General features: G+C 43.6%; 1 protein-coding gene across 2 annotated transcripts; it reads right to left on the bottom strand.

Moving 5' to 3' along the window:
• Positions 1–341: 341 nt before the first annotated feature.
• Positions 342–19,276, bottom strand: CNPY2 (canopy FGF signaling regulator 2). Of its 2 annotated transcripts, none has more exons than XM_075262855.1 (6): positions 19,191–19,276; positions 15,577–15,701; positions 11,211–11,326; positions 9,073–9,270; positions 3,956–4,052; positions 342–436 (listed from the first exon to the last, which is right to left on the bottom strand). In XM_075262855.1, exons 2-6 carry the CDS (start codon positions 15,674–15,676, stop codon positions 393–395), a joined length of 555 nt encoding a protein of 184 aa, XP_075118956.1. In that variant the 5' UTR covers positions 15,677–15,701; positions 19,191–19,276; the 3' UTR covers positions 342–392. The 2 variants fall into 2 exon arrangements, with proteins under 2 accessions (XP_075118956.1, XP_075118955.1); XM_075262854.1 differs by lacking the exon at positions 19,191–19,276 and adding an exon at positions 18,976–19,006.
• Positions 19,277–21,897: the final 2,621 nt, after the last annotated feature.

Below are 21,897 nucleotides of genomic sequence, written 5' to 3'. Positions count from 1 at the left end.
GGTCAGCAATTCAGAGACATGGGCCAACGATCAGGAATAAGTATTCATAGGAACGTTCATTCTCCGAATCACTGGACCGAGCAAAAGGGCTCTTACCTATCAGTAGGTTTTTGTACTGTGAAAGAAACCCATGTAAACACACAGAGAACATATGAACTCCATGAAGATGTGGTCATAGAAATGTGCAATACAAAACGCAGTATAAACGCAGAACCTACAGCTACTTATACATGTCCCTAGACTGGTACACAATGAAAAAGACAGACAAAATAAATGTTGACAAAAGTAACTTTTTAATGTAAAAAATACTAAGAAACAAAATGTACTAATCCCCGTTCACATTTTTTTTTTTGTGACGCTTTATGGACCATCTATGAGGTAGAAGCTGCAGATCAAAGTTCATCATGTGATATGTGCACAGCATGGTCACACAAATCTAGAGAGAGAAAAAGAATTGCAACAGTTACTCATCAAGACACATTTCTATAGAACATGCTTTGTAGCGATAGACCTAACAGAGTTTTTAGAGTGCTGTAGAACAAGTACTGCACAGGCGTTTCATGTGGCCCTAGGGTTGGTGCTTGACTGTACAATGACAATCTAGATCAGTGGTTCTCAACCTTTCTAATGCCGTGACCCCGCAATACAGTTCCTCATGTTGCTGTGACCCCAAACCAAAAAATAATTTTGGTGGCTACTTCATAACTGTAAGGGCTAGTTCACAAAGGGGGTGTTATAGCGGATTTAGGCACTGAGAGTGATGCGGGGAGCCGCATCACTCTCGGGTCAAAACACGCTTGCCACGACTGTCACGGCTTCCCCCCCCCCCGGAGTTGGCTCAAATTAATGGGCCGACTCTGGAGGTTGCTGCCGCCAGGTGGACGCCATGGCTCACCGAGCCGCGGAATTCGCCTGAAGGGCAGCCTGCTTTTTTTTTTCCGTGAGCGGCAGCATGCCGCTCACGCAAAAAAACAAGCCTGGCGGTCTGAATAGACCTCCATTGTGAGGGGGCGGATTATGACGTGGATTTCGCGCCATAATCTGTCCCCTCTGTGCCCGTGTGAACGGGCCTTAATTTTGCTACAGTTATGATTCGGAATGTAAATACCTGATATGCATTATGTATTCTCATTGCTACAAATCAAACATCATTTAAACATAGCGATTAATCACAAAAGCTCTCTTTCACAAAATCTGCTGAATGGGGGGGCCCCCTTGCTGACACACAGAGCCTGAACCCCCTATCACGCTCACACACAGCTTGAACCCCTCTATCATGCTCACACACAGCCTGAAACACCCCCCCCCCATCTTGCTCTCACACACAGCCTGAACCCCACTATTATGCTCACACACAGCCTGAACCCCACTATTATGCTCACACACAGCCTGAACCCCACTATTATGCTTACACACAGCCTGAACCCCACTATTATGCTCACACACAGCCTGAAACACCCATCTTGCTCACACACAGCCTGAACCCCACTATTATGCTCACACACAGCCTGAACCCCACTATTATGCTCACACACAGCCTGAACCCCACTATTATGCTTACACACAGCCTGAACCCCACTATTATGCTCACATACAGCCTGAAACACCCCCCATCCTGCTCACACACAGCCTGAACCCCACTATTATGCTCACACACAGCCTGAACCCCACTATTATGCTCACATACAGCCTGAAACACCCCCCATCCTGCTCACACACAGCCTGAACCCCACTATTATGCTCACACACAGCCTGAACCCCACTATCATGCTCACACACAGCCTGAAACACCCCCTATCTTGCTCACACACAGCCTGAACCCCACTATTATGCTCACACACAGCCTGAACCCCACTATCATGCTCACACACTGCCTGAAACACCCCCCATCTTGCTCACACACAGCCTGAACCCCCTTCCCCCTCTTGCTTACACATGCTCTCTCTTCTCTCCATCTTACCTTCCAGTCTCCATTCACTGCAGCCTTCTCTTTCTGTGTAACTCGGCACTGTACTGAATAACTCCGCCCAATCCAGAGTCCGATCACATGGTCATGACATCATCACAGGTCCTTCAGCCCACTAGGATCTACCCTGCTGCGGACAGTAGCACGGCTTCTCAGCTGCTAAAGCCATCGGAAATATGTATTATATATATATATATATATATATATATATATATATATATATATATATATATATATATATATGTATGTATATGGCTTTAGGCGACCTCTGTGTTTTGGTCGTTCGACCCCCGCCGGGGTCGCGACCCACAGGTTGAGAACCGCTGATCTAGATCCTGTTCTAATGGTTAATTCTTTCATTGTGACAGTCAAGAGAAAAGTCTCTTCAATCAGGTCACCAGATTTCTGGTACTAGGACTGTCTGTAAATTAAGGCTGAGTTCACATGCCACAAAACATACTACTGTTTTTCCATCAGAGAAATTCAGCAACTTCTTCCCCTGTAAACGGTCTAGCAAAAATCACCCACTATCGGGTGTAAATTACTGCTCGCGCCTGCAGGAATCCCGCAGCTTTCAGCCTTTACATAAATCACTTGTTGCAGGTTTAGAAGCCACACTGCAGCTGCTCCCCGATGGGTTAAAAGCCACACTGTATCTGGTCCTCAAAGGGTTAAAAGCCACACTGCAACTGGTCCGTAATGGGTTAAAAGACACACTGTAACTGGCCCTTAATGGGTTAAAAGACACACTGCAACTGGTCCTTAATGGGTTAAAAGCCACACTGCAATCTGTCACTTTTTGGTGCAGGTTTTAGCTGCATCATGTGGAAGAGATCCGTTGAATCTCCAGTGTGGGACTGAGGTGCTTTAGTGTCCAGCAGTGAAATTCATTCTGGGGGCCCAATAAACATCAAAATTACATTTATTACTTGCCTCCCATTCACACATTTCTAAAACTGCGTTAATGCACATTGTTTTCAGTATCAGCCGGTCACCTACTCCTCAGCTTGGACGGTTTCTGTCCTGTGGCCCTTTTAGTAACCTGCTGACTTGCCCTTGCTTTAGACGAGGGTCCTAATAGCTCAGGAGGGAGGATATTGAGCAAGCTGCCTTTGTGCCTAGATGTCATCTCTGCCACACAACACATTTATATAATAAATTGGGTAATTTGTTAAATATCCTTCAAATTTTATTACATGGTATGTAGTGCAGCGAGTGCTATACACCTGTCTTGCAGGGCTTGGGAGTCTAATGGCCTAATGGGAATTCCCCTGTGCGCTAGTCTGAACCTGGAGATATGGCACCTCTAGAGGGCAGCAGCTTATTTTCATCTTCCTATTGAGAACACATAAGAGTGTACGTAGAAGGGGATGTTGAGAAAAATAGTTAGTAGCTTTCGGACCAAACCAGCTTATTCAACCATTTAAAGACTACTTTGTGTTGCCCTAACAGCCTGTGTGGAAATGACAGTATAATGGCTGCAGAATTACATTGTATTCTCCACTCTCTAATTATAAAGGTATTGTGGAGTGGACTGAATTCCTCACTAGAAGATACAGATTCTGTAGATAATGGTTTCCTTGCAATCACAAAGACAAAAGCAATGGCAACTATGTGACCAGTGAGCTTGGGAAAGAAAGAGTAGAGCAGGACACGAATCTATGCGCCAATGAAATCCAGGGTGATTTATTGGACCAACATACAGGATTATATACTATTGGTGCACCCTGCGCAGGGGCCCAGTAGGTCAGGGGGCCCTCTCTCTTTAATAGTGGCTTTCTATTAGATTGTGGATAACTGCCTAAGTGAAGGAAGTTCATGACTAATAATTATTGGTGTACTGTTACACAGAGTGATGATCTGATATCAGAAAACAAGGGGCCCATAACTGTTCTCTAGGGGTCCTCGGCTATCTGTATCCAGAAGTCATTTACATCTAAGTACCTACAGTCCATCTATGATACATTATAGTAAGGTATAATAAGTTACCTGTACGTTTACTGCACAGTCTGTCCTTCACATTTTCACTTTCACGAGAGAAGAATTCTATTAGCTCATCTTCATATTCCTCAACTATACGTTCACACTGAAAGAAGAAACAGAAATGTTGTTTTAGAAATAGTTACAGCAAAAGAAGTAAAATACTCATATACACACAGAAATAATGGTACCTGCAAACATTGGAGATCAGGTGTGATCTGGGCAGGGGTCACTAGTTCCAATTGTGTGACTTTTGGGCTTTGTATATCATTTTAATATTACTTTACTTCACATAAAAAAAAAAAAAAATGAAGCAACATTGCACTGGTGTGTCTCCATAGTTAGTCCTACCCTTCCATCTGTCCCCGAACATACGGTCAGACTATAACCCCCTGACAGTTTTACGTGAAAAAAAGAAGAAAATGTATACACAGCCCAACCTACATGTCCAGACACCGGATATAATTTAAGCTCCAGCTCCTCATGCACAGATTTCAATCCCCTCAGCCAGAAACAATAATCCAAAAAAAAAACCAGTATAAGGCCGGCGCTCCACATGGTGTAAAAGCCGCAGAAAAAAAAATTGCGGTATTTTACAGTCAGAGCAAAATGGATGGGTCTCTAGCAAATCCCATGTCCACCTTGCGGTAAAAACTGCAGTGCGGACATGCTGCAATTTCCAAAACCAGCAGGTTTCCCCATAGGTATAATTGAAACAAAGTCCGTAAAGGAAACCTCTGTGAACTTTCCGTCTAAAGCACTTTTTTGCTGCTGGATGCCATGTGAGTCCTTTGGCTAAGGGCCCATTCACATGGGCACAGAGGGGGCGGATTATGGCACGTAATCCACGTCATAATCCGCCTCCTCGCAATGGTGGTCTATGGAGACCACTAGCGGTCTTTTTTCCGCTTGCCGCTAGTGAAAAAAAGAAGCGGGCTGCCCTTTCTTCAGGCGGATTCCGTGGCTCATTGAGCCTCGGTATCTACAACCTCCGGAGTCGGCTCAAATGAATTTGGAAGCCACGACAGACAGTTGTAGCAGGCGGGTTTTGACTCGAGAGTGACGCGGCTCCCCGTGTCACTCTCGGTGCCAAAATCCATCCCAACACCCCCTGTGTGAACTAGCCCTAAAAGTTCCAGCAATCCAAGGACAAGCCAGGAGATTATTATAATGAAACTTAACTTTTAATTACTCCATGAAACAAAATACAAAAAAGACAATGTGATGGAACAAAAAGAAAAAAACGCTTGTGCATTTTGGGACAATAAGCCCCTTAGCATGCAAACAGTTTTTTATATCCTGCTCAAGGTTTGAGCAAAGAATATTAAACTTTTCTCCGAACAGAAGTTTATTGAAATGGCTCTGACTCCGGAGATGTGGGAGCTAGAGTCGTGATCTTCTGCATCTCCAGTAGACCCAAGATAACACCGGTTAAACTACATATATTCGCAGCTTTCACTTCAATAATAGTGCAGGGAAACGTGAAACTGTGAAATCTGCAAGTTACGCAAAAGCTGGGCAGAGTTTTCCTGTCTCCAATTCACTTCAATGGAAGTTTTAAGGCAGAGTCCGCCTGAAAATCAAGCATGGCACTTATTCTTTTTATTGCCAAATAAAAATATCAGCTAAAGAAAAACAAAATGGAGAGAAAGTGGCATAATGTATATATACACAAACAAACACGTACATACACACTGCATGAAAGCTATATTAATATATAAAAATGCAACATGCCAAGGCAGTTAGCACATTATCACGCCAATACATCAAAAACATAACTGATCGCTCCGATTTAATGAGTCAGCTATGTGTTAGTAGAAAGGTGGCTAAGGAAGAACATATCACACTGCAACCCACCCATAGTACTGTAACAGACTGTGGTCTAGGGCTGTAATAGGAGACAAAAAAAGGTCAACACTTATTGTACCAGTAAATCTTACCTGAAACATAAAATTGCATCAAATACTTCAGTGACAACAGTTTCTGCTCATCACAAGCAAGATGGCAAGATTGTCATGGACCACCCCTCTTATTGCCATCAGTAGTGGCTACTTGACAGTGTTTCTCAATTATTAATATTAATTATTTAAGGCTCAGACGCCATGTCGCTGAAAAGCTGCTTTTCTGTTGCAGATATTGCTGCGCGTTTTTTTGTACTATATTCAGAATTGGGTTTGTACTTCTCCCTTCATTTGAGTGTATGGAGGGGTCCGTGAAAACGAACAAAAATAAAACGGGACCTATATTTGCATATTAATGTTGCATCTCAAGCACCTTTTTGATAAGTTTTGCTCAATTTATTTACTTTATAAGCACTAAAACCATCTCAAAAAGGCCCAAAATAAGGCAAAAATTTTGAGGAATCAGTCTGAAGAATTAATCAAAGTGGTAGCTTGGTTATGAAAAATCACTGTGTTCCCTCTATGGTAGGGATCAGCAACCTTCAACACTCTTACCATGAACTCCCACCAAAGTGTCTGAAGCATGCTGGGAGTTGTAGTTTCCCAAAAGCTGGAGCACGAAAGGTATAGGTAGGCTAGCACAGACACAGTTTATAGAAGCTACAATCCAGCTGTTCTATAAATCAATGGTATTTTAAGCACTGTTGTTAAAGTGAACCTGTCAGGCGTTTTTCCACCCTAAACTGGCAACAGCATATGGAACATGACCTTTCCTATGGCGCACCTCACTATAAGTTCTGTTTTACACTATTAAAGTCTTAGCTCAGCATATGCAAATTCACCTTAACTAGTCATGGGGGCGGGAGCAGCTTCATCTAGGCATACAATGTCCCTCACTGTCTGACATCAGCCTAACACCCTACCTAACTGTCATCCTCTCAGGGTGTGATTTAGTACAATGACTTTATGACTAGATGAATCTGCTCCCTGCCCCTGTGACTAGTTAAAGAGGACCTTTCGTCACTTCTACCAACTCCAGTTCATGGCATCTGGTAATAGGTGCCACTACACCAACTCCTTTGCAGTCGTAATTTCTCCTTTAGCCTCTACCATTCTCAAGCAATCAGGGCTATACGTTTTGGTGTATGATATATTATTTAGGCGCTGTACTGTCAAACATTCAGATCTCCAATTCATTGGTGGACAGTGTCAGAGCTCAGAATCACACACCGCTTTCCTGACCCTGTCTGACACCTGATCAACACTGTAGGGATTGTAGGGTTATAGGTTGGACTTGATGGACTAATGTCTTCATCCAACCTCATCTACTATGTAACTATGTAACAGTAAAAAGCCTAAGTAACATGTCAGACACCAAAACGAATTGCACCTATTGCTCAGAAATGGTGGCGGCTAAAGAAAAAATTGAAATAAGCGGGACAGTGTGTGTTACATTATACAAAGATCTGGATTTGGCAGAGGTGGTGAAAGATCCGTTTATGGTAAATTTTTTAAATGCCAATCTAAGGTTTTAAAAGCTTATAGCCTAACTTTTCAGCAACAGAACATTTAGTGGGGGGCACACAAGGAAAGGTCATTACATAATGCTGCACACAATGGGGTCAATTCAGGTTTATAGAACACCTAAAAGGTTCCTTTTATCTGCAGCTTGAATGATCAGGTTTGGGTGGAGGCAAGCGGCCTGAAGGACATCCCTGAATCATGTCAAAGCCTACATAGGGATTATTAGGTTAGATTTACCAAAACCAGCCGTTTCTACAATGGACTCGATAATCTCTGCTCTGGAGGAGGATGCGCCTACTTATAAGGCAAATCATCTGCCAAGGCCTTTTTACAGTACAAAAGTGGCACAGTGCCATAATAAATATGCCCTAATGTGAACTAAGACTTTTAAATTATCTTGTACAAACTGTATGAAGAACCCAGCTATATCATAATGTGCACTAAACACCTTCCTTGATAAATCCCCCTCCTAAATGTCCAAATCTCACACACAATGCATGTGTGAATAAAGGCAAACAGTCTGAGGACATGGCAGAAATTCGACAGTTACTGTTTAGCAAGTCATATGCCCCCTAAAGGCACGCACCGTCTGTGTCATAAACTCTGTAATATGTTACCTATCTAAATAACGCTCTTTATAAGGCAGAATTCAGCACGTGCCAGAGATACTCTTACTCCAATAAATCAGCTATTTTAAGCATGTTAAAAAGTAAAACTAGAAAGAGACATTTAACTACAGTTTACTTCTATAATATATTATCTTCTGTATTCATATACATTACAAACCACACTGAAAACCCAAGCTCAGGACAATATTGCCTAGTAAAACCTAAATACTTTCTAAATGTCTTCTTCTGCAATAAAGCAAGGAAGAATATTTATATACATAGTATATGGCTAACCAGTAGATCCACCACCATTATAAAGTAGGATGTACAAACAAAGGAAAAGTGAACCGATCAAGAACAAAATCACAGCAAACCTTCCCTTTAATATTATCTTTGCTGTTCAAAATGAAGAAATATATAAAAGAATTCTTCTATAGGTGTCCCACAAGCTCCACTGATATAAGGACAGACTATATATTACTGAACGTTGTTGGGATCAGCAACTATCCAACTAATTTATCATTATTAAAGAAGAAGTCTAAAAAGCAGTAAAAAAAAAAAAAAAGTGGACTCCTATCAAGGCAAACCATGGGCTATGATCAGGTGTATATCTGTGCTACTATTTTCCCCATGTATATGCATTTTACTTTAGGACAGTTCAAGATGTAACAAATATATTAAAGGAGTTTTGTTATCTGAAGAGCAATAAAACTGTGAAGCAAATAAATATATTCGCAATCATATTTAAAGAGGACCCTTCATGTCCTATAAGATGTGGCATGATATAAACCTCTACAAAGCTGACAGTATACTGAATTCAGGTTTTGCAGGTATGTGCCCCGATGCTAGAGATATTAGTGCTGTTAGTTTCGGCTACTATCAGGAGGCGGCCTCACACCCCAGAATCTTTGCTGGGTGTTATGGAAGGTCCCCATTCACAGTACAAGACTATAGAGGAGTACCATCAGGGGGCTTTTGTTACTGCCCAGTGTCTGACACTGGGGCACAAACCTTAAAAATTGTAAGTCAGCTTTGCAGCGGTACATAATGTACTACAATGTAGAGGTTACAAACAAGACTCAACAATACTTACTGTAAATTTTAAATCGGATATGACTTGTCTGTCAATATTAGCATTCGAGGCATCCATTTTTTTACCGTCACGGGAAAGGACGCGTACATAGACTTTACGATGCGTTTCTGGGTCTGTCTTTTCACCATAAGCCTTCATATTTTCACAAACATTCTCTAGAAGCTCCATAAGATGAGCTTCAGTTCTGGCATATGGCACCTAAATTTAATATGATAAGAAATATAGAAATTTTACACCTTTTGCAGATAAAGGAGAAACACAAATTCAGACATAAAAATGACTTGATCCCCACAGGACATGAAGTGAGCAAGACAAACAGCAGAAATACTAATACTACCTCCTTAACCCTTTAATGATGCAGCCTATTTTGGCTTTCAGGACAAGGCATATGTTTTGGTTTTTCATCCCTGTCTTCTGATAGCCATAACCATGTTATTATTCCATTGACGGACCCAGCTTGATTTTGCTGATACAAGTTGTATCTTTAAATGGAACCATATTGTAGTAGACATAATGCATTATCAATTCTTCAACTTTGTGTGTGTGTGTGTTTGTGTTGTGCGACCCTGCCAGATCACTGGCCCACAATGACATCACAGCTGATTTTCTGAAAAGTCCCAGACCATAGAAATTTCCTGCATTCATGGTCATAGCCATCAAAAGACCACCAAGATAGTTAGAGAACGTCTTGAAAACTCTGCAACATTTTTAAATTATTTGTATTTGCAAAACCGTTTACTTTGAATTGTCTACAGATTGAAATATGGCTATGTTCTTGGTAAAACCTCTTTAAGGCCCTTATTAGGCCAATGACAAGCATTCACAGGAATGACCTTTCCCCTCTACTAGGCCTGGGCAAATGTGCTCCCAATCAGCTGACTGGTATGATGTAGAATTGTAGAATCATTCACCCCCTATGTAGCTTATACTGACCAGTGTAAAAGTGTGTCCATCATGTTTTTTTTTTTTACTTTTCCGATGGAGGGGAAAAAAAAAGAAGAAGTCATGCATGTAGGACTTTCTTCTGTTACAAATGTAAAGAAACTTGACAGAAGAAACAGTCATGTTCTTTATAGTCAATGGAAATGTACATACATGGAAGGGAGCCAGGTCTGCACTCATCAGTTTACTACCGTTTAAGGGGTAGGGAGGCCAGGGAAGGTGGAAAAAACAACCCCACAACAACAACAAAAATAAAAACTACACTCACCTGTCACTCCTGTCTACTGTCCAGCCAAGGGCTTCTACTGGTGGAAGTCCTCAATGCATATTACTGGTGAAGCCAATCAGGCCTAAGGAAATGAATCGGGATGGCACAGAAGGCACATGTGAGTGATGTCTTGGGTTCTTTCCTTAGGCCTAATTTTTTACATGCTATGAGGACTTCTGCCAGAACAAGACTTGGGGGAAACTGGAGCACTGGGGACAGACGAGTATGGTTTTTTGATTTTCACCTTTGACGGATGAGAGCCACAAATGTTCATAACCATAGTGGGAATATCCCCTTACTCTTGAATCTTATCCTACAAAACGGTGCCATTTTCTTCAATTTTTTTTTTTTTTAATGTAGATTGTGAGCCCCATATAGGGATCATTTCATTTCATTACATTGTGATCCCATATAGGGGATCACAATGTAATTTTTTTTTCTTATCAGTATGTCTTTGTAGAATGGGAGGAAATCCACACAAACAGAGGGAGAACATACAAGCTCTTTGCAGATGTTGTTCCTGGTGGGATTCGAACCCAGGACTCCAGTGTTGCAAGGCTGCAGTGCTAACCACTGAGCCACCGTGGTCCCCCCCAATACACACACACACACACACACATACACACTTTCTACAATTTGAACTTGTATGGAAAAGTTTTCACACATTTATATTTAACAAGCAAGATTTTGATATATGTGTTAAAATAATTAGAAATGTATTATTTCTTGGCTTTGTGCATCTACCCTAGATACTTTTCATTCCAATCACTTGGCCGCTTGTAAAACACAACTATTGTATATAAACAGGTCTGATATTTTTAGCTTCACAGGAATATTTCAGATGTTCAAGGTGCTGCTCAACAGTCATTTTCAGAAATATGTAAATGCAGGCAAGAAATATCTATTACAAGGTAAAATTTCCACATACCTCTACTATAGATTGTGAGCCATCAGGGTTTATTCTAAAAGATCCTTTCTGAATTGTCTTTTTGGGATCTACTTGTGAGATCTCCCACTCCATTTCATCAACAAGAGCCCGACAAGCTGACACAGAAAAGATATGTTATTATTCCAAATAATACTGAGATCTATTAGATCAGAACTTAGTGCATACACAGAGGTCAGTGCGAGCACAAGACCATATAGTCATTTCATGCACATGTAACTATGCCCCTGCCTACTGTTATAGATGAGGAATCCACACCCTAGGATCGAATATATTGGAAGGTTGGAATATGCCTAGAAGCTCCCTGGGTCGCAACTCTTACCACTCAGACCCCTACCATCTTCTGCTTGTTCTTCCCATACCCACTGATTTCACAATATCCATCCTACTTGAGCAGTAAGAGTATTGCTTCCAGGGCTGACAGGCCCGCAGGCCCGCCCCCAGTGCACCAAAACTGCCTCATTTGCATAGGAATTCAAAGCCGGTTTTCGCCAAATCTACAAAAGTGACATAACAAAGGTATGTGGTTTATGACTGCAATGTGCTTTGTAATGTGGTGGAGCAGTTGAATTCGCTAGGGGGAAGTCCTAGACTCCCTTTAGACATATGCAGCAGCTCTTCTCAACAATCCCTTTTGCCCTCATCATAAAACCCCGTTCGGGGGTATGTCTTATTATAAAGAGGCGTGGTGTAAAATAATTGCTATTAATCGGAATTGAGGTAAAATGCCCAATTAATTGCAACTTTGATTTAAGTCATAATTAGAGATGAGCGAACACTAAAATGTTCGAGGTTCGAAATTCGATTCGAACAGCCGCTCACTGTTCGAGTGTTCGAATGGGTTTCGAACCCCATTATAGTCTATGGGGAACATAAACTCGTTAAGGGGGAAACCCAAATTCGTGTCTGGAGGGTCACCAAGTCCACTATGACACCCCAGGAAATGATACCAACACCCTGGAATGACACTGGGACAGCAGGGGAAGCATGTCTGGGGGCATAAAAGTCACTTTATTTCATGGAAATCCCTGTCAGTTTGCGATTTTCGCAAGCTAACTTTTCCCCATAGAAATGCATTGGCCAGTGCTGATTGGCCAGAGTACGGAACTCGACCAATCAGCGCTGGCTCTGCTGGAGGAGGCGGAGTCTAAGATAGCTCCACACCAGTCTCCATTCAGGTCCGACCTTAGACTCCGCCTCCTCCGGCAGAGCCAGCGCTGATTGGCCGAAGGCTGGCCAATGCATTCCTATGCGAATGCAGACTTAGCAGTGCTGAGTCAGTTTTGCTCAACTACACATCTGATGCACACTCGGCACTGCTACATCAGATGTAGCAATCTGATGTAGCAGAGCCGAGGGTGCACTAGAACCCCTGTGCAAACTCAGTTCACGCTAATAGAATGCATTGGCCAGCGCTGATTGGCCAATGCATTCTATTAGCCCGATGAAGTAGAGCTGAATGTGTGTGCTAAGCACACACATTCAGCACTGCTTCATCAAGCCAATACAATGCATTAGCCAGTGCTGATTGGCCAGAGTACGGAATTCGGCCAATCAGCGCTGGCCAATGCATTCTATTAGCCCGATGAAGTAGAGCTGAATGTGTGTGCTAAGCACACACATTCAGCACTGCTTCATCAAGCCAATACAATGCATTAGCCAGTGCTGATTGGCCAGAGTACGGAATTCGGCCAATCAGCGCTGGCTCTGCTGGAGGAGGCGGAGTCTAAGGTCGGACCTGAATGGAGACTGGTGTGGAGCGATCTTAGACTCCGCCTCCTCCAGCAGAGCCAGCGCTGATTGGCCGAATTCCGTACTCTGGCCAATCAGCACTGGCTAATGCATTGTATTGGCGTGATGAAGCAGTGCTGAATGTGTGTGCTTAGCACACACATTCAGCTCTACTTCATCGGGCTAATAGAATGCATTGGCCAATCAGCGCTGGCCAATGCATTCTATTAGCGTGAACTGAGTTTGCACAGGGGTTCTAGTGCACCCTCGGCTCTGCTACATCAGATTGCTACATCTGATGTAGCAGTGCCGAGTGTGCATCAGATGTGTAGTTGAGCAAAACTGACTCAGCACTGCTAAGTCTCTGCATTCGCATAGGAATGCATTGGCCAGCCTTCGGCCAATCAGCGCTGGCTCTGCCGGAGGAGGCGGAGTCTAAGGTCGGACCTGAATGGAGACTGGTGTGGAGCGATCTTAGACTCCGCCTCCTCCAGCAGAGCCAGCGCTGATTGGTCGAGTTCCGTACTCTGGCCAATCAGCGCTGGCCAATGCATTCTATTAGCCCGATGAAGTAGAGCTGAATGTGTGTGCTTAGCACACACATTCAGCTCTACTTCATCAGGCTAATAGAATACATTGGCCAATCAGCGCTGGCCAATGCATTCTATTAGCTTGATGAAGCAGAGTGTGCACAAGGGTTCAAGCGCACCCTCGGCTCTGATGTAGCAGAGCTGAGGGTGCACAAGGGTTCAAGTGCACCCTCGGCTCTCCTACATCAGAGCCGAGGGTGCGCTTGAACCCTTGTGCAGCCTCGGCTCTGCTACATCAGAGCCGAGGGTGCGCTTGAACCCTTGTGCACACTCTGCTTCATCAAGCTAATAGAATGCATTGGCCAGCACTGATTGGCCAGAGTACGGAATTCGGCCAATCAGCGCTGGCCAATGCATCCCTATGGGAAAAAGTTTATCTCACAAAAATCACAATTACACACCCGATAGAGCCCCAAAAAGTTATTTTTAATAACATTCCCCCCTAAATAAAGGTTATCCCTAGCTATCCCTGCCTGTACAGCTATCCCTGTCTCATAGTCACAAAGTTCACATTCTCATATGACCCGGATTTGAAATCCACTATTCGTCTAAAATGGAGGTCACCTGATTTCGGCAGCCAATGACTTTTTCCAATTTTTTTCAATGCCCCCAGTGTCGTAGTTCCTGTCCCACCTCCCCTGCGCTGTTATTGGTGCAAAAAAGGCGCCAGGGAAGGTGGGAGGGGAATCGAATTTTGGCGCACTTTACCACGTGGTGTTCGATTCGATTCGAACATGGCGAACACCCTGATATCCGATCGAACATGTGTTCGATAGAACACTGTTCGCTCATCTCTAGTCATAATCACTGAGCCCTAGATAGAAGTAGAACGAACAAGCAATGAATAATTCGTCATCTGAAGAACAATGGTTCTGCCCATGAAGCCATACAAATCTTAGTCTATAATGGCTGATACAATTGTTCGGACTGGCTATACATGTACAAAAACACTGGACAGACAATCTCTCTGGTTACATCCGGTCACGGAAAATCTGAAGACAAGAACGGACAGCCAACTTTTAAGATATTTTTTCATGAAGATGACAGTCTGCCGGCTAAAACAATCATTATTTTTGTTCCAAGTGTATTTTGTTTAACTTTTTTAATGTTCATGGACATCATAAGCTGGACATTGATTATATATTCTGTTACAGGGTGGGCTATCATAACACAGTCCCGTGTGACTAGATGAAAGAACCAAACCTATAGGTCAGTATGCCACTATAGTCACTACATTACATGCTGCATAACACGTAGTCCTAAACTGAGGGTGCTTGTAAGTGACATGCAAACCCACCACGGTGATGACTAAATATAGTATACGGCCAGTGTAGCTGCTGCATACTAAAGTGCTAAAGTCATACAATGGTCTCTCAGAAACAGATTTTTACTTTTTGCACTGCATTATTGGAATCTGCAGCAAATGCTGCTTCTATGACACGAGAACTCATGAAAAACTTCATATGTTAGAAATACCAAGTGCTGCAGAATTTGTGGTTTTACTCCTTTAGGCTTGTATTTGACTGGTTTGTGTCAAAAGTTATTTTCTTCTTTTCAGACAAATAGAAAAAAATTAAACACTTAAGTAGAATCACACATATAAGGGCTAGTTCACACAGGGATTCCGTGTGTGCATATTCCGTCACGGCTGCCGCGATGGGATGCCAGTGCAGTGCACAACATCCTGTTGTGTCTTTCCGCTCTGGATTAGACCCAAATGTATGGGCCTAGTCCGGAGGGTTCTGTCGCAGGCCGATGCTGCAGCTGAATCAGCCGTGGAATCCGCCTGAAGAAAGGGCAGCTCACTTCTTTTTTCTGCCAGTGGGAACAAACCGCTGGTGGAAAAAAGAACGCTAGCGGTCTACATAGACTTCTATTGAGAGGGGGCGGATTTTGAGGAGAATTCCGCGCCAAAAAACGCCCCCTCTTGCCCCGTGTGAACTAGCCCTAAATGTAAATATAAGTTCCACATAAAATATTTACGCAAATGGTAGACAGTACAGAATGGCATCCTTAGGTAATCTTACCTCCGCAGTGCACATCCTGCCCTCTTCTGGCCAGAGTACAACTGAAAAATGGGGCTAGAATAAGAGCCAGCAGAAGCCCACGGGATTTAGGGATCACCATCTTTATATAGTGTCCACCCCAAAACCTGTAGATTGATCAAACACAAAGTAAATGATTGAACTGTTCATAGATGGACTTTGTGGCATCTTCACACAATTCATCGTGGTAAAACAATCATTACAAAATAAGCAGAAATTTACGGATTGTCCTAAATGAGGTCATGTATTTATTGTCAGGTAGTTACGGTGGTGGGTGTCTTGGTAGTCCTAGTAAATACATTATATTTAGTGTTTTTTAAACATATATTAAACAGGACCTTTCACCATGTTCACCAATTCTAGTTCTTAGTATCTGTTAATAGGAGCCCCTCCTCTGATTCCAACATAGTTGGAATTTACTATTCCTGCCCTCACCATTCCTGAGTAATAAGCACAGTTAGTTTTGGTGTCTGATCTGCTATTTAAAAGGGATTCTACCATTAAAGCAACTTTTTTTTCTAATTACCACGTCGGAATAGCCTTAAGAAAGGCTATTCGTCTCCTACCTTTAGATGTGGTCTCCGTCACGCCGTTCCTTAGAAATACTGGTACGCTAATGAGGTCTCTGCAGCAATGGGGCCGTCCTTCTTCTTCATCTGCCTCCTCCCCTTGTCTGTTGTCTTCTTTCTTCATGTCTGATGCCTGCGCAGTCGGCGGCCATATTGCCTAGGCTGCAATTGCACGCATGCGCAGTATGCTCCTCACGTCTTCGCCGAACAGAGTGTCCGTAAGGTCCGTACAGCCCTCTGACGCGCAAGTGAACTCATCCAGGCGTCGGAGGGTTGTACGGACCTTACAGAGTATGCGCAGTACACTCTGTTCGGCGAAGATGTGAGGAGCGTACTGCTCATGCATGCAATTGCAGCCTTGGAAATATGGCCGCCGGCCGACATGCGTAGTCTGCTCTAACGGGGTCTCGCTGTCAGAGCCGACTGCGCAGGCGTCAGACATGACGAAGAAAGAAGACGACAGACAAGGGGAGGAGGCAGAGGAAAAAGAAGGACGCCCCCATTGCTGCCAAGACCTCATTAGCATACCGGTAAGTACCGGTATTTCTAAGGAACGGCGCGATGGAGACCACATCTAAAGGTAGGAGATGGATAGCCTTTCTAATGGTAGAGTCCCTTTAAGCTCTGTAATGTCAGAAGAGCAGTATCAGGCCGGGGGTGTGATTCAGAGCTACAATCAGAGGCAGCCTGACTAGATGAAACTGCTCCCAAATGCCAGAAATAGTTAAGGTAAATTTGTGTATGCTGATCTAAGGTTTCAAAAGCTTACAATGTGACTTCTTAGCAATAGAAATCTTAGTGAGGGGGTCATTGGAAAGATCTTTACATAAAGAGGACCTTTCATGTCCTCAGGCAACTGCAGATTTATATATCGCTAGAAAGCCGAAAGTGCGCTGAATCAGCTTTCTAGCAGTATATAAAACTATCGGTTTTCCAGTTATGTGCCCTTGGTGAAGAGCTATTGGTGCCATTACCGTAGATCTTCACTATCATAAAGAAGTTTCTGACAGTCTGTGAGGAACACGCCTCCTGACAGTAGAGTACATAGCACTGTACTGCCAGAGGGGGCGTTCCTTACGTCATGTCTGATGCCTGCCCAGCTATGACACTGAGCAGTGAGGAACGACCCTCCTGACAGTACTCGTCCATAGACTAGCACTGAGGCCCAAGGTTACGTTTTTTTGTTGCAGATTTTGCTGCAGGGTTTTTTTTTTTTTTTTTTTTAAGACATAGCCAGGACTGGATTGAGCAGAAGAAAGAAATGTAAGCACTTGCTATATATATTTCCCATTTCTTTTGTTCTTGGCTTTGGCTTTAAAAAAAAAAAAAAAAAAAGTGCAGAAAAAAAAAAGAAGAAAACTTTGTTTTACAGTTCCAGCAAAGTGAATAGATTTTGTGTAACTTCATCCACACATTGCAGAAAAAGAACACACTGCCGTTTCTATAAATACCAACCCCCTTAGATGGTCACACATAAAAATTCATAGACGTTTCAGATGTGAATTTAGACTGGGGCCACACACTGCCAGTTGACAGCAGCCGCCAGTGAAATTGCTGAAGTCCAACCATCTGCATATTACAGCAGCAGTGAAATGAATCCCATTCCCACCTAAACAGTGGGGAAAAAAACAGCACAAAGTGTCTTGCACTGCAGGCTTGGAACTCTCGGCATGTCGATTGGTGTGGATCCTGTGGCTGTTTTTAAGCTTTGCTAGCCAGAGGTTAAACAATAGTTTCCGCCATGGGCAGTTTCACTGCAGGACAATACATTGGCTACTTTATTGTAAAAGCAGAACCATACCTGTCCGTAGGTTGCACGTAGTATTGTAGATCAGCTTCTTCCACATCAATGGAGCTCTGTTGAAATACCAGATGCAACCAGTAGATAAATATGGTTCTATTTTAGTACGAAAGCAGCCATGTTCCCATTCCATTCCCAGCTGCATGAACCACCTATAATCACACTCCGGGCACTCAGTATTTATTCACAGTGTGTGGATGATGTTGGTTTAATCCCATCCACAGTGCTTCTAATGTAGATCCCAATGGGATTACCACCAACAGCTTTACCCACGGAGATAGTGGCATCTCCTCAGTATTACACACAGCATACTTGCCAACTTTCCCCGAAAAAAAGGTGACCTCCTAACACCCTTGGAAAAACAAGCAAATCTCAGAGGCTGGGCTGTTGGGGTGACGGTCATTTTATGTAACTTTAACACCTTGGTCACATCCAAAAAGGGGTCATGGCCAGAAATTGCAATTGGAGCTTGGTGAACTATTTATAAAGAGACATGACAAGGTGATATAGGACAGTGGCCATACACACAGGAGGATGGCTTCACCTGAGCACAATGTTCCCCCAGATCTCTCCAACAAAACGTATGGCTGCGGAAATGTCTGTAGATGGGGCTGTCCTGGTGGGACGCACATGGGGCTCTACAAGTGTCATTCACATGAATTAGCAGCTGCAGAAACTTATGCAAAAGCTGCAATGTGTGAATTCACTTATTATCTGCTGCTGCCTGGTGTGAAGGATACTTTGTATCTGGACAGGTTCAGTTACTACATGTGAACAGCTCCCTATACCTGAGCATTACACAGTGCGGTATGGCTAGATCACATGGGTCACTCCATTACTTTGTGTAACTTACTGCAGTACTGTCCAGAAGCTACGAAAGTAACATTATGTCATTCACTTTCCTAGTACCACTCCATTGTATGAAACCATTGCTACCCAAAACTCAACACCACAGCATCATCCGAAGCATCCCCATCCCAAATCCCTGCACCCTGCTGCCCAGCAAGTTACCGGCTCCTGTCCACATCGGCAGCTTCAGCAACACTGACAGCAATGAAGCCCTTCAATGCGGCTGCCTTGTACCCTGCCTTTTTACAATGAGGGCTAGTCTCGTTTGAGGGCTAGTCTAATTTATAAGTATCAGCCATCGCCTGTCATTCCACTGGACAGAAACCATAACAATCCTAAAACTGTCTGTGACAATTAACTAATTCATTGATTTTGACCAGGCATAGGGAGGACACCTACATCTTACACTAGGCCCCCAAGGTAGTTGCGTGGCGAGCTCCGGTACCTAGTTTCTAGAAAGACCTCGATCACATGACTGTGACGTCAGCACCACGTACTATCCTGAGCCAGGGATAGAGACATTCATTGTACTTCCTATATTCTGTACGCGCTGCTATACAGGGGCAGGACAGAATAATGCTGCAATGTTGTAAACCCATCAGTTCCCATTATAGTACATGGCTCCCAGCTGGTGTACATGGTGCTGACATAAAGCTGGTGGTGCTATTAGACTATAATATTGCTAAAGAGAACCTTTCACCATAACAAGAAGTCCAACTACTCATCCATTACTAAACTCTGCTCCACTGGTTCTGGCACAGTTGGAATTTTCTCGCTCACATGACCGCCCCAGGGACACTTTCTGATAATCCGGTCATGTTCCGTTTCAAGGCTTCCGAAACTGAACATCACCAGTACTCTCTCCCCCCCCCCCTTTCCCATCCCCATCAATACTTAAAGGGGCTCTATAAGCAAAAAAATCATCCCCGCCTCTTCTTCCTCCGATGTCCTCGGGTCCCGTCCTCCTCCGGCGCTCGCGAGCGGACACTGATATAAAAAAATGACATGCGCCCAGGTCATTTTTTTTTTTTTTTCAAAGTCCATTCGCGAGCGCCGGAGGAGGACGGAACCGGAGGACATCGGAGGAAGAAGAGGCGGGGATGAAGATGAAGACACACCCTGAATGTCCGCCCAGCGTGCACGTTCGGTAAGTAGAGCACATTCTTTTTTAGGTTATTATTTTAAAATGGGGGGGGGGGGGGGGTAGTTTAATATAAAATTTACGGTGCCTGCATAGCCTTTCTAAAGGCTATTCACACATATGTGGGGCTCTAGCAGCATGATTTTGCTGATAGAGCCCCTTTAAGTATTGATGGGGATGGGAAAGGGGGGGGAGAGAGTACTGGTGACGTTCAGTTTCGGAAGCCTTGAAACGGAACATGACCGGATTATCAGAAAGTGTCCCTGGGGCGGTCATGTGACCGCTCCAGGGATATAGGTAATTATACATTTTTTAAATTGATTTTGATTGATAGAGCCCCTTTAAGTGTCTTCCTGTGTCCGGAATGGGTCCTCCTCTCCTCTTGAAGCGGCTGAGCAGTCTGGAGGTGAGTTCAAGACATGTGCAGTAGAGATGGCAATCCATCTCTACTGTGCATGCCTCACAGTTCATTTCAGTTTGTGCGCAGTGTCTCCAGGCTGCTAGTAGTGGGTGGGATAGCTTAGTGTAGTTTAGCTAGGGAGACAGGGAGGGGAGTGTAACACAGTGAGAGAGGAGGGGGGAGCAGTGACAGGTACACAGAAAGTTATAAAGTAGTAAGGTACATGTAAACAAATGCAGAACATTCCACAGACAGCTAGAAATCACTCCAAACAATGCTAAAAGTATATGGGTGCACTTTTATCCCATTAATAGCACTAACAGACGTTAAAAAAAAAAGATTTTTTGCTCGAAAAACCCCTTTAGGCTCTGGACAGTTAGGAGGGCAAAGTCAGGCAGGAGCAGACAAGGGTTGTAAGGCATCATGCACACAACCATGTTTAAATTGCAGTCTGCAAAACACAACTCAGTGTTAAAGGGGTGTACAGCCAATAATCCACCTTTACTGCTCAGGCGTGGGAGCAGCATCAGAGACCTGTACAGTAGAGGTGGATCATCGGCTACAGAGCAGCACTAGGTCTATAGCACGCGCCTGCAGTCAGAAAAGAAGGATGGGCGTTCCAGAAAGACTGGAAAGAAATGCAGTAAGTATATAATGGGCTTAACTGAGTAGGTGGGGAATGACTAGTAGTTGTGAGCAGGATGGCAAGAGAGACAGGGAGAGGGTGTATGGGAGAGAGGAAGGGGGGGGGAGTGAGTTGAGCGATAGCTAGCATGGAAGTTACATAGCAGGAAGCTAGTAAACAAATGCAGAAGATACCAGATGCTCCCAGAGACACCCAGAAATCACTCAAAATACTGCTAAAGGGATGTGGCTGCATTTATTAACCCATTAATAGCACTAATTGATTTTTTAAACATTTTAAATTTTTGTGGTCCGTGTGTCTCCCGTATCAGTGTTGTATGTCCACAAAAACAGTCAATATTTCGGATAAGTGTGTCACCCATATTTGCGGATTTGCAAAAAAAAAAAACCCAGCTAGGTAACTGCAAATTACATCCGTGTTATGTTTCTTGTTTAAGGTTTCTTTGGGCTAGTCTGTACAGGTGCCTTTTGCACCTGTCCATTTGGGTGAGCGCTGGTTTTTGCCTATCCCCTTGGAGGCTGGTCCATTTCTTCTATCTGTTCAGACATCCCTGTGACAGAGACTAGCAGCTGCTCACCTTCACCTCATTGATCGATATGTCTATTGGTTGTTGTGTCCCACACAACCTGATCAGTTGAGCAGTCACCTGTTATCCTTTTTATTCTTTTGTATACTGAAAGTACTACACCAGGAACGGCTCAGTGCCTTGTTTTTCTTCTTTCATTTCATTGCCATTATCTGCGACTGTGACAAAAAACGACCATAACTGATCATCCTGTGAGGCGCCGCAAATTTCTCCCTCAATTATAGCATTCTTGGCTGCCCTCCACTTCTTGCACTTGCTACAATGGAAACCTTCGTAATCTTTCTGATGCTCCATGTCCATCGCAACACCCC

This window comes from Leptodactylus fuscus, chromosome 2 (assembly GCF_031893055.1).
Source record: "Leptodactylus fuscus isolate aLepFus1 chromosome 2, aLepFus1.hap2, whole genome shotgun sequence".
Lineage (NCBI taxonomy): Eukaryota > Metazoa > Chordata > Amphibia > Anura > Leptodactylidae > Leptodactylus > Leptodactylus fuscus.
Note: the sequence above shows the minus strand (reverse complement) of the source record. Positions and strands in the feature narration are given on the sequence as shown.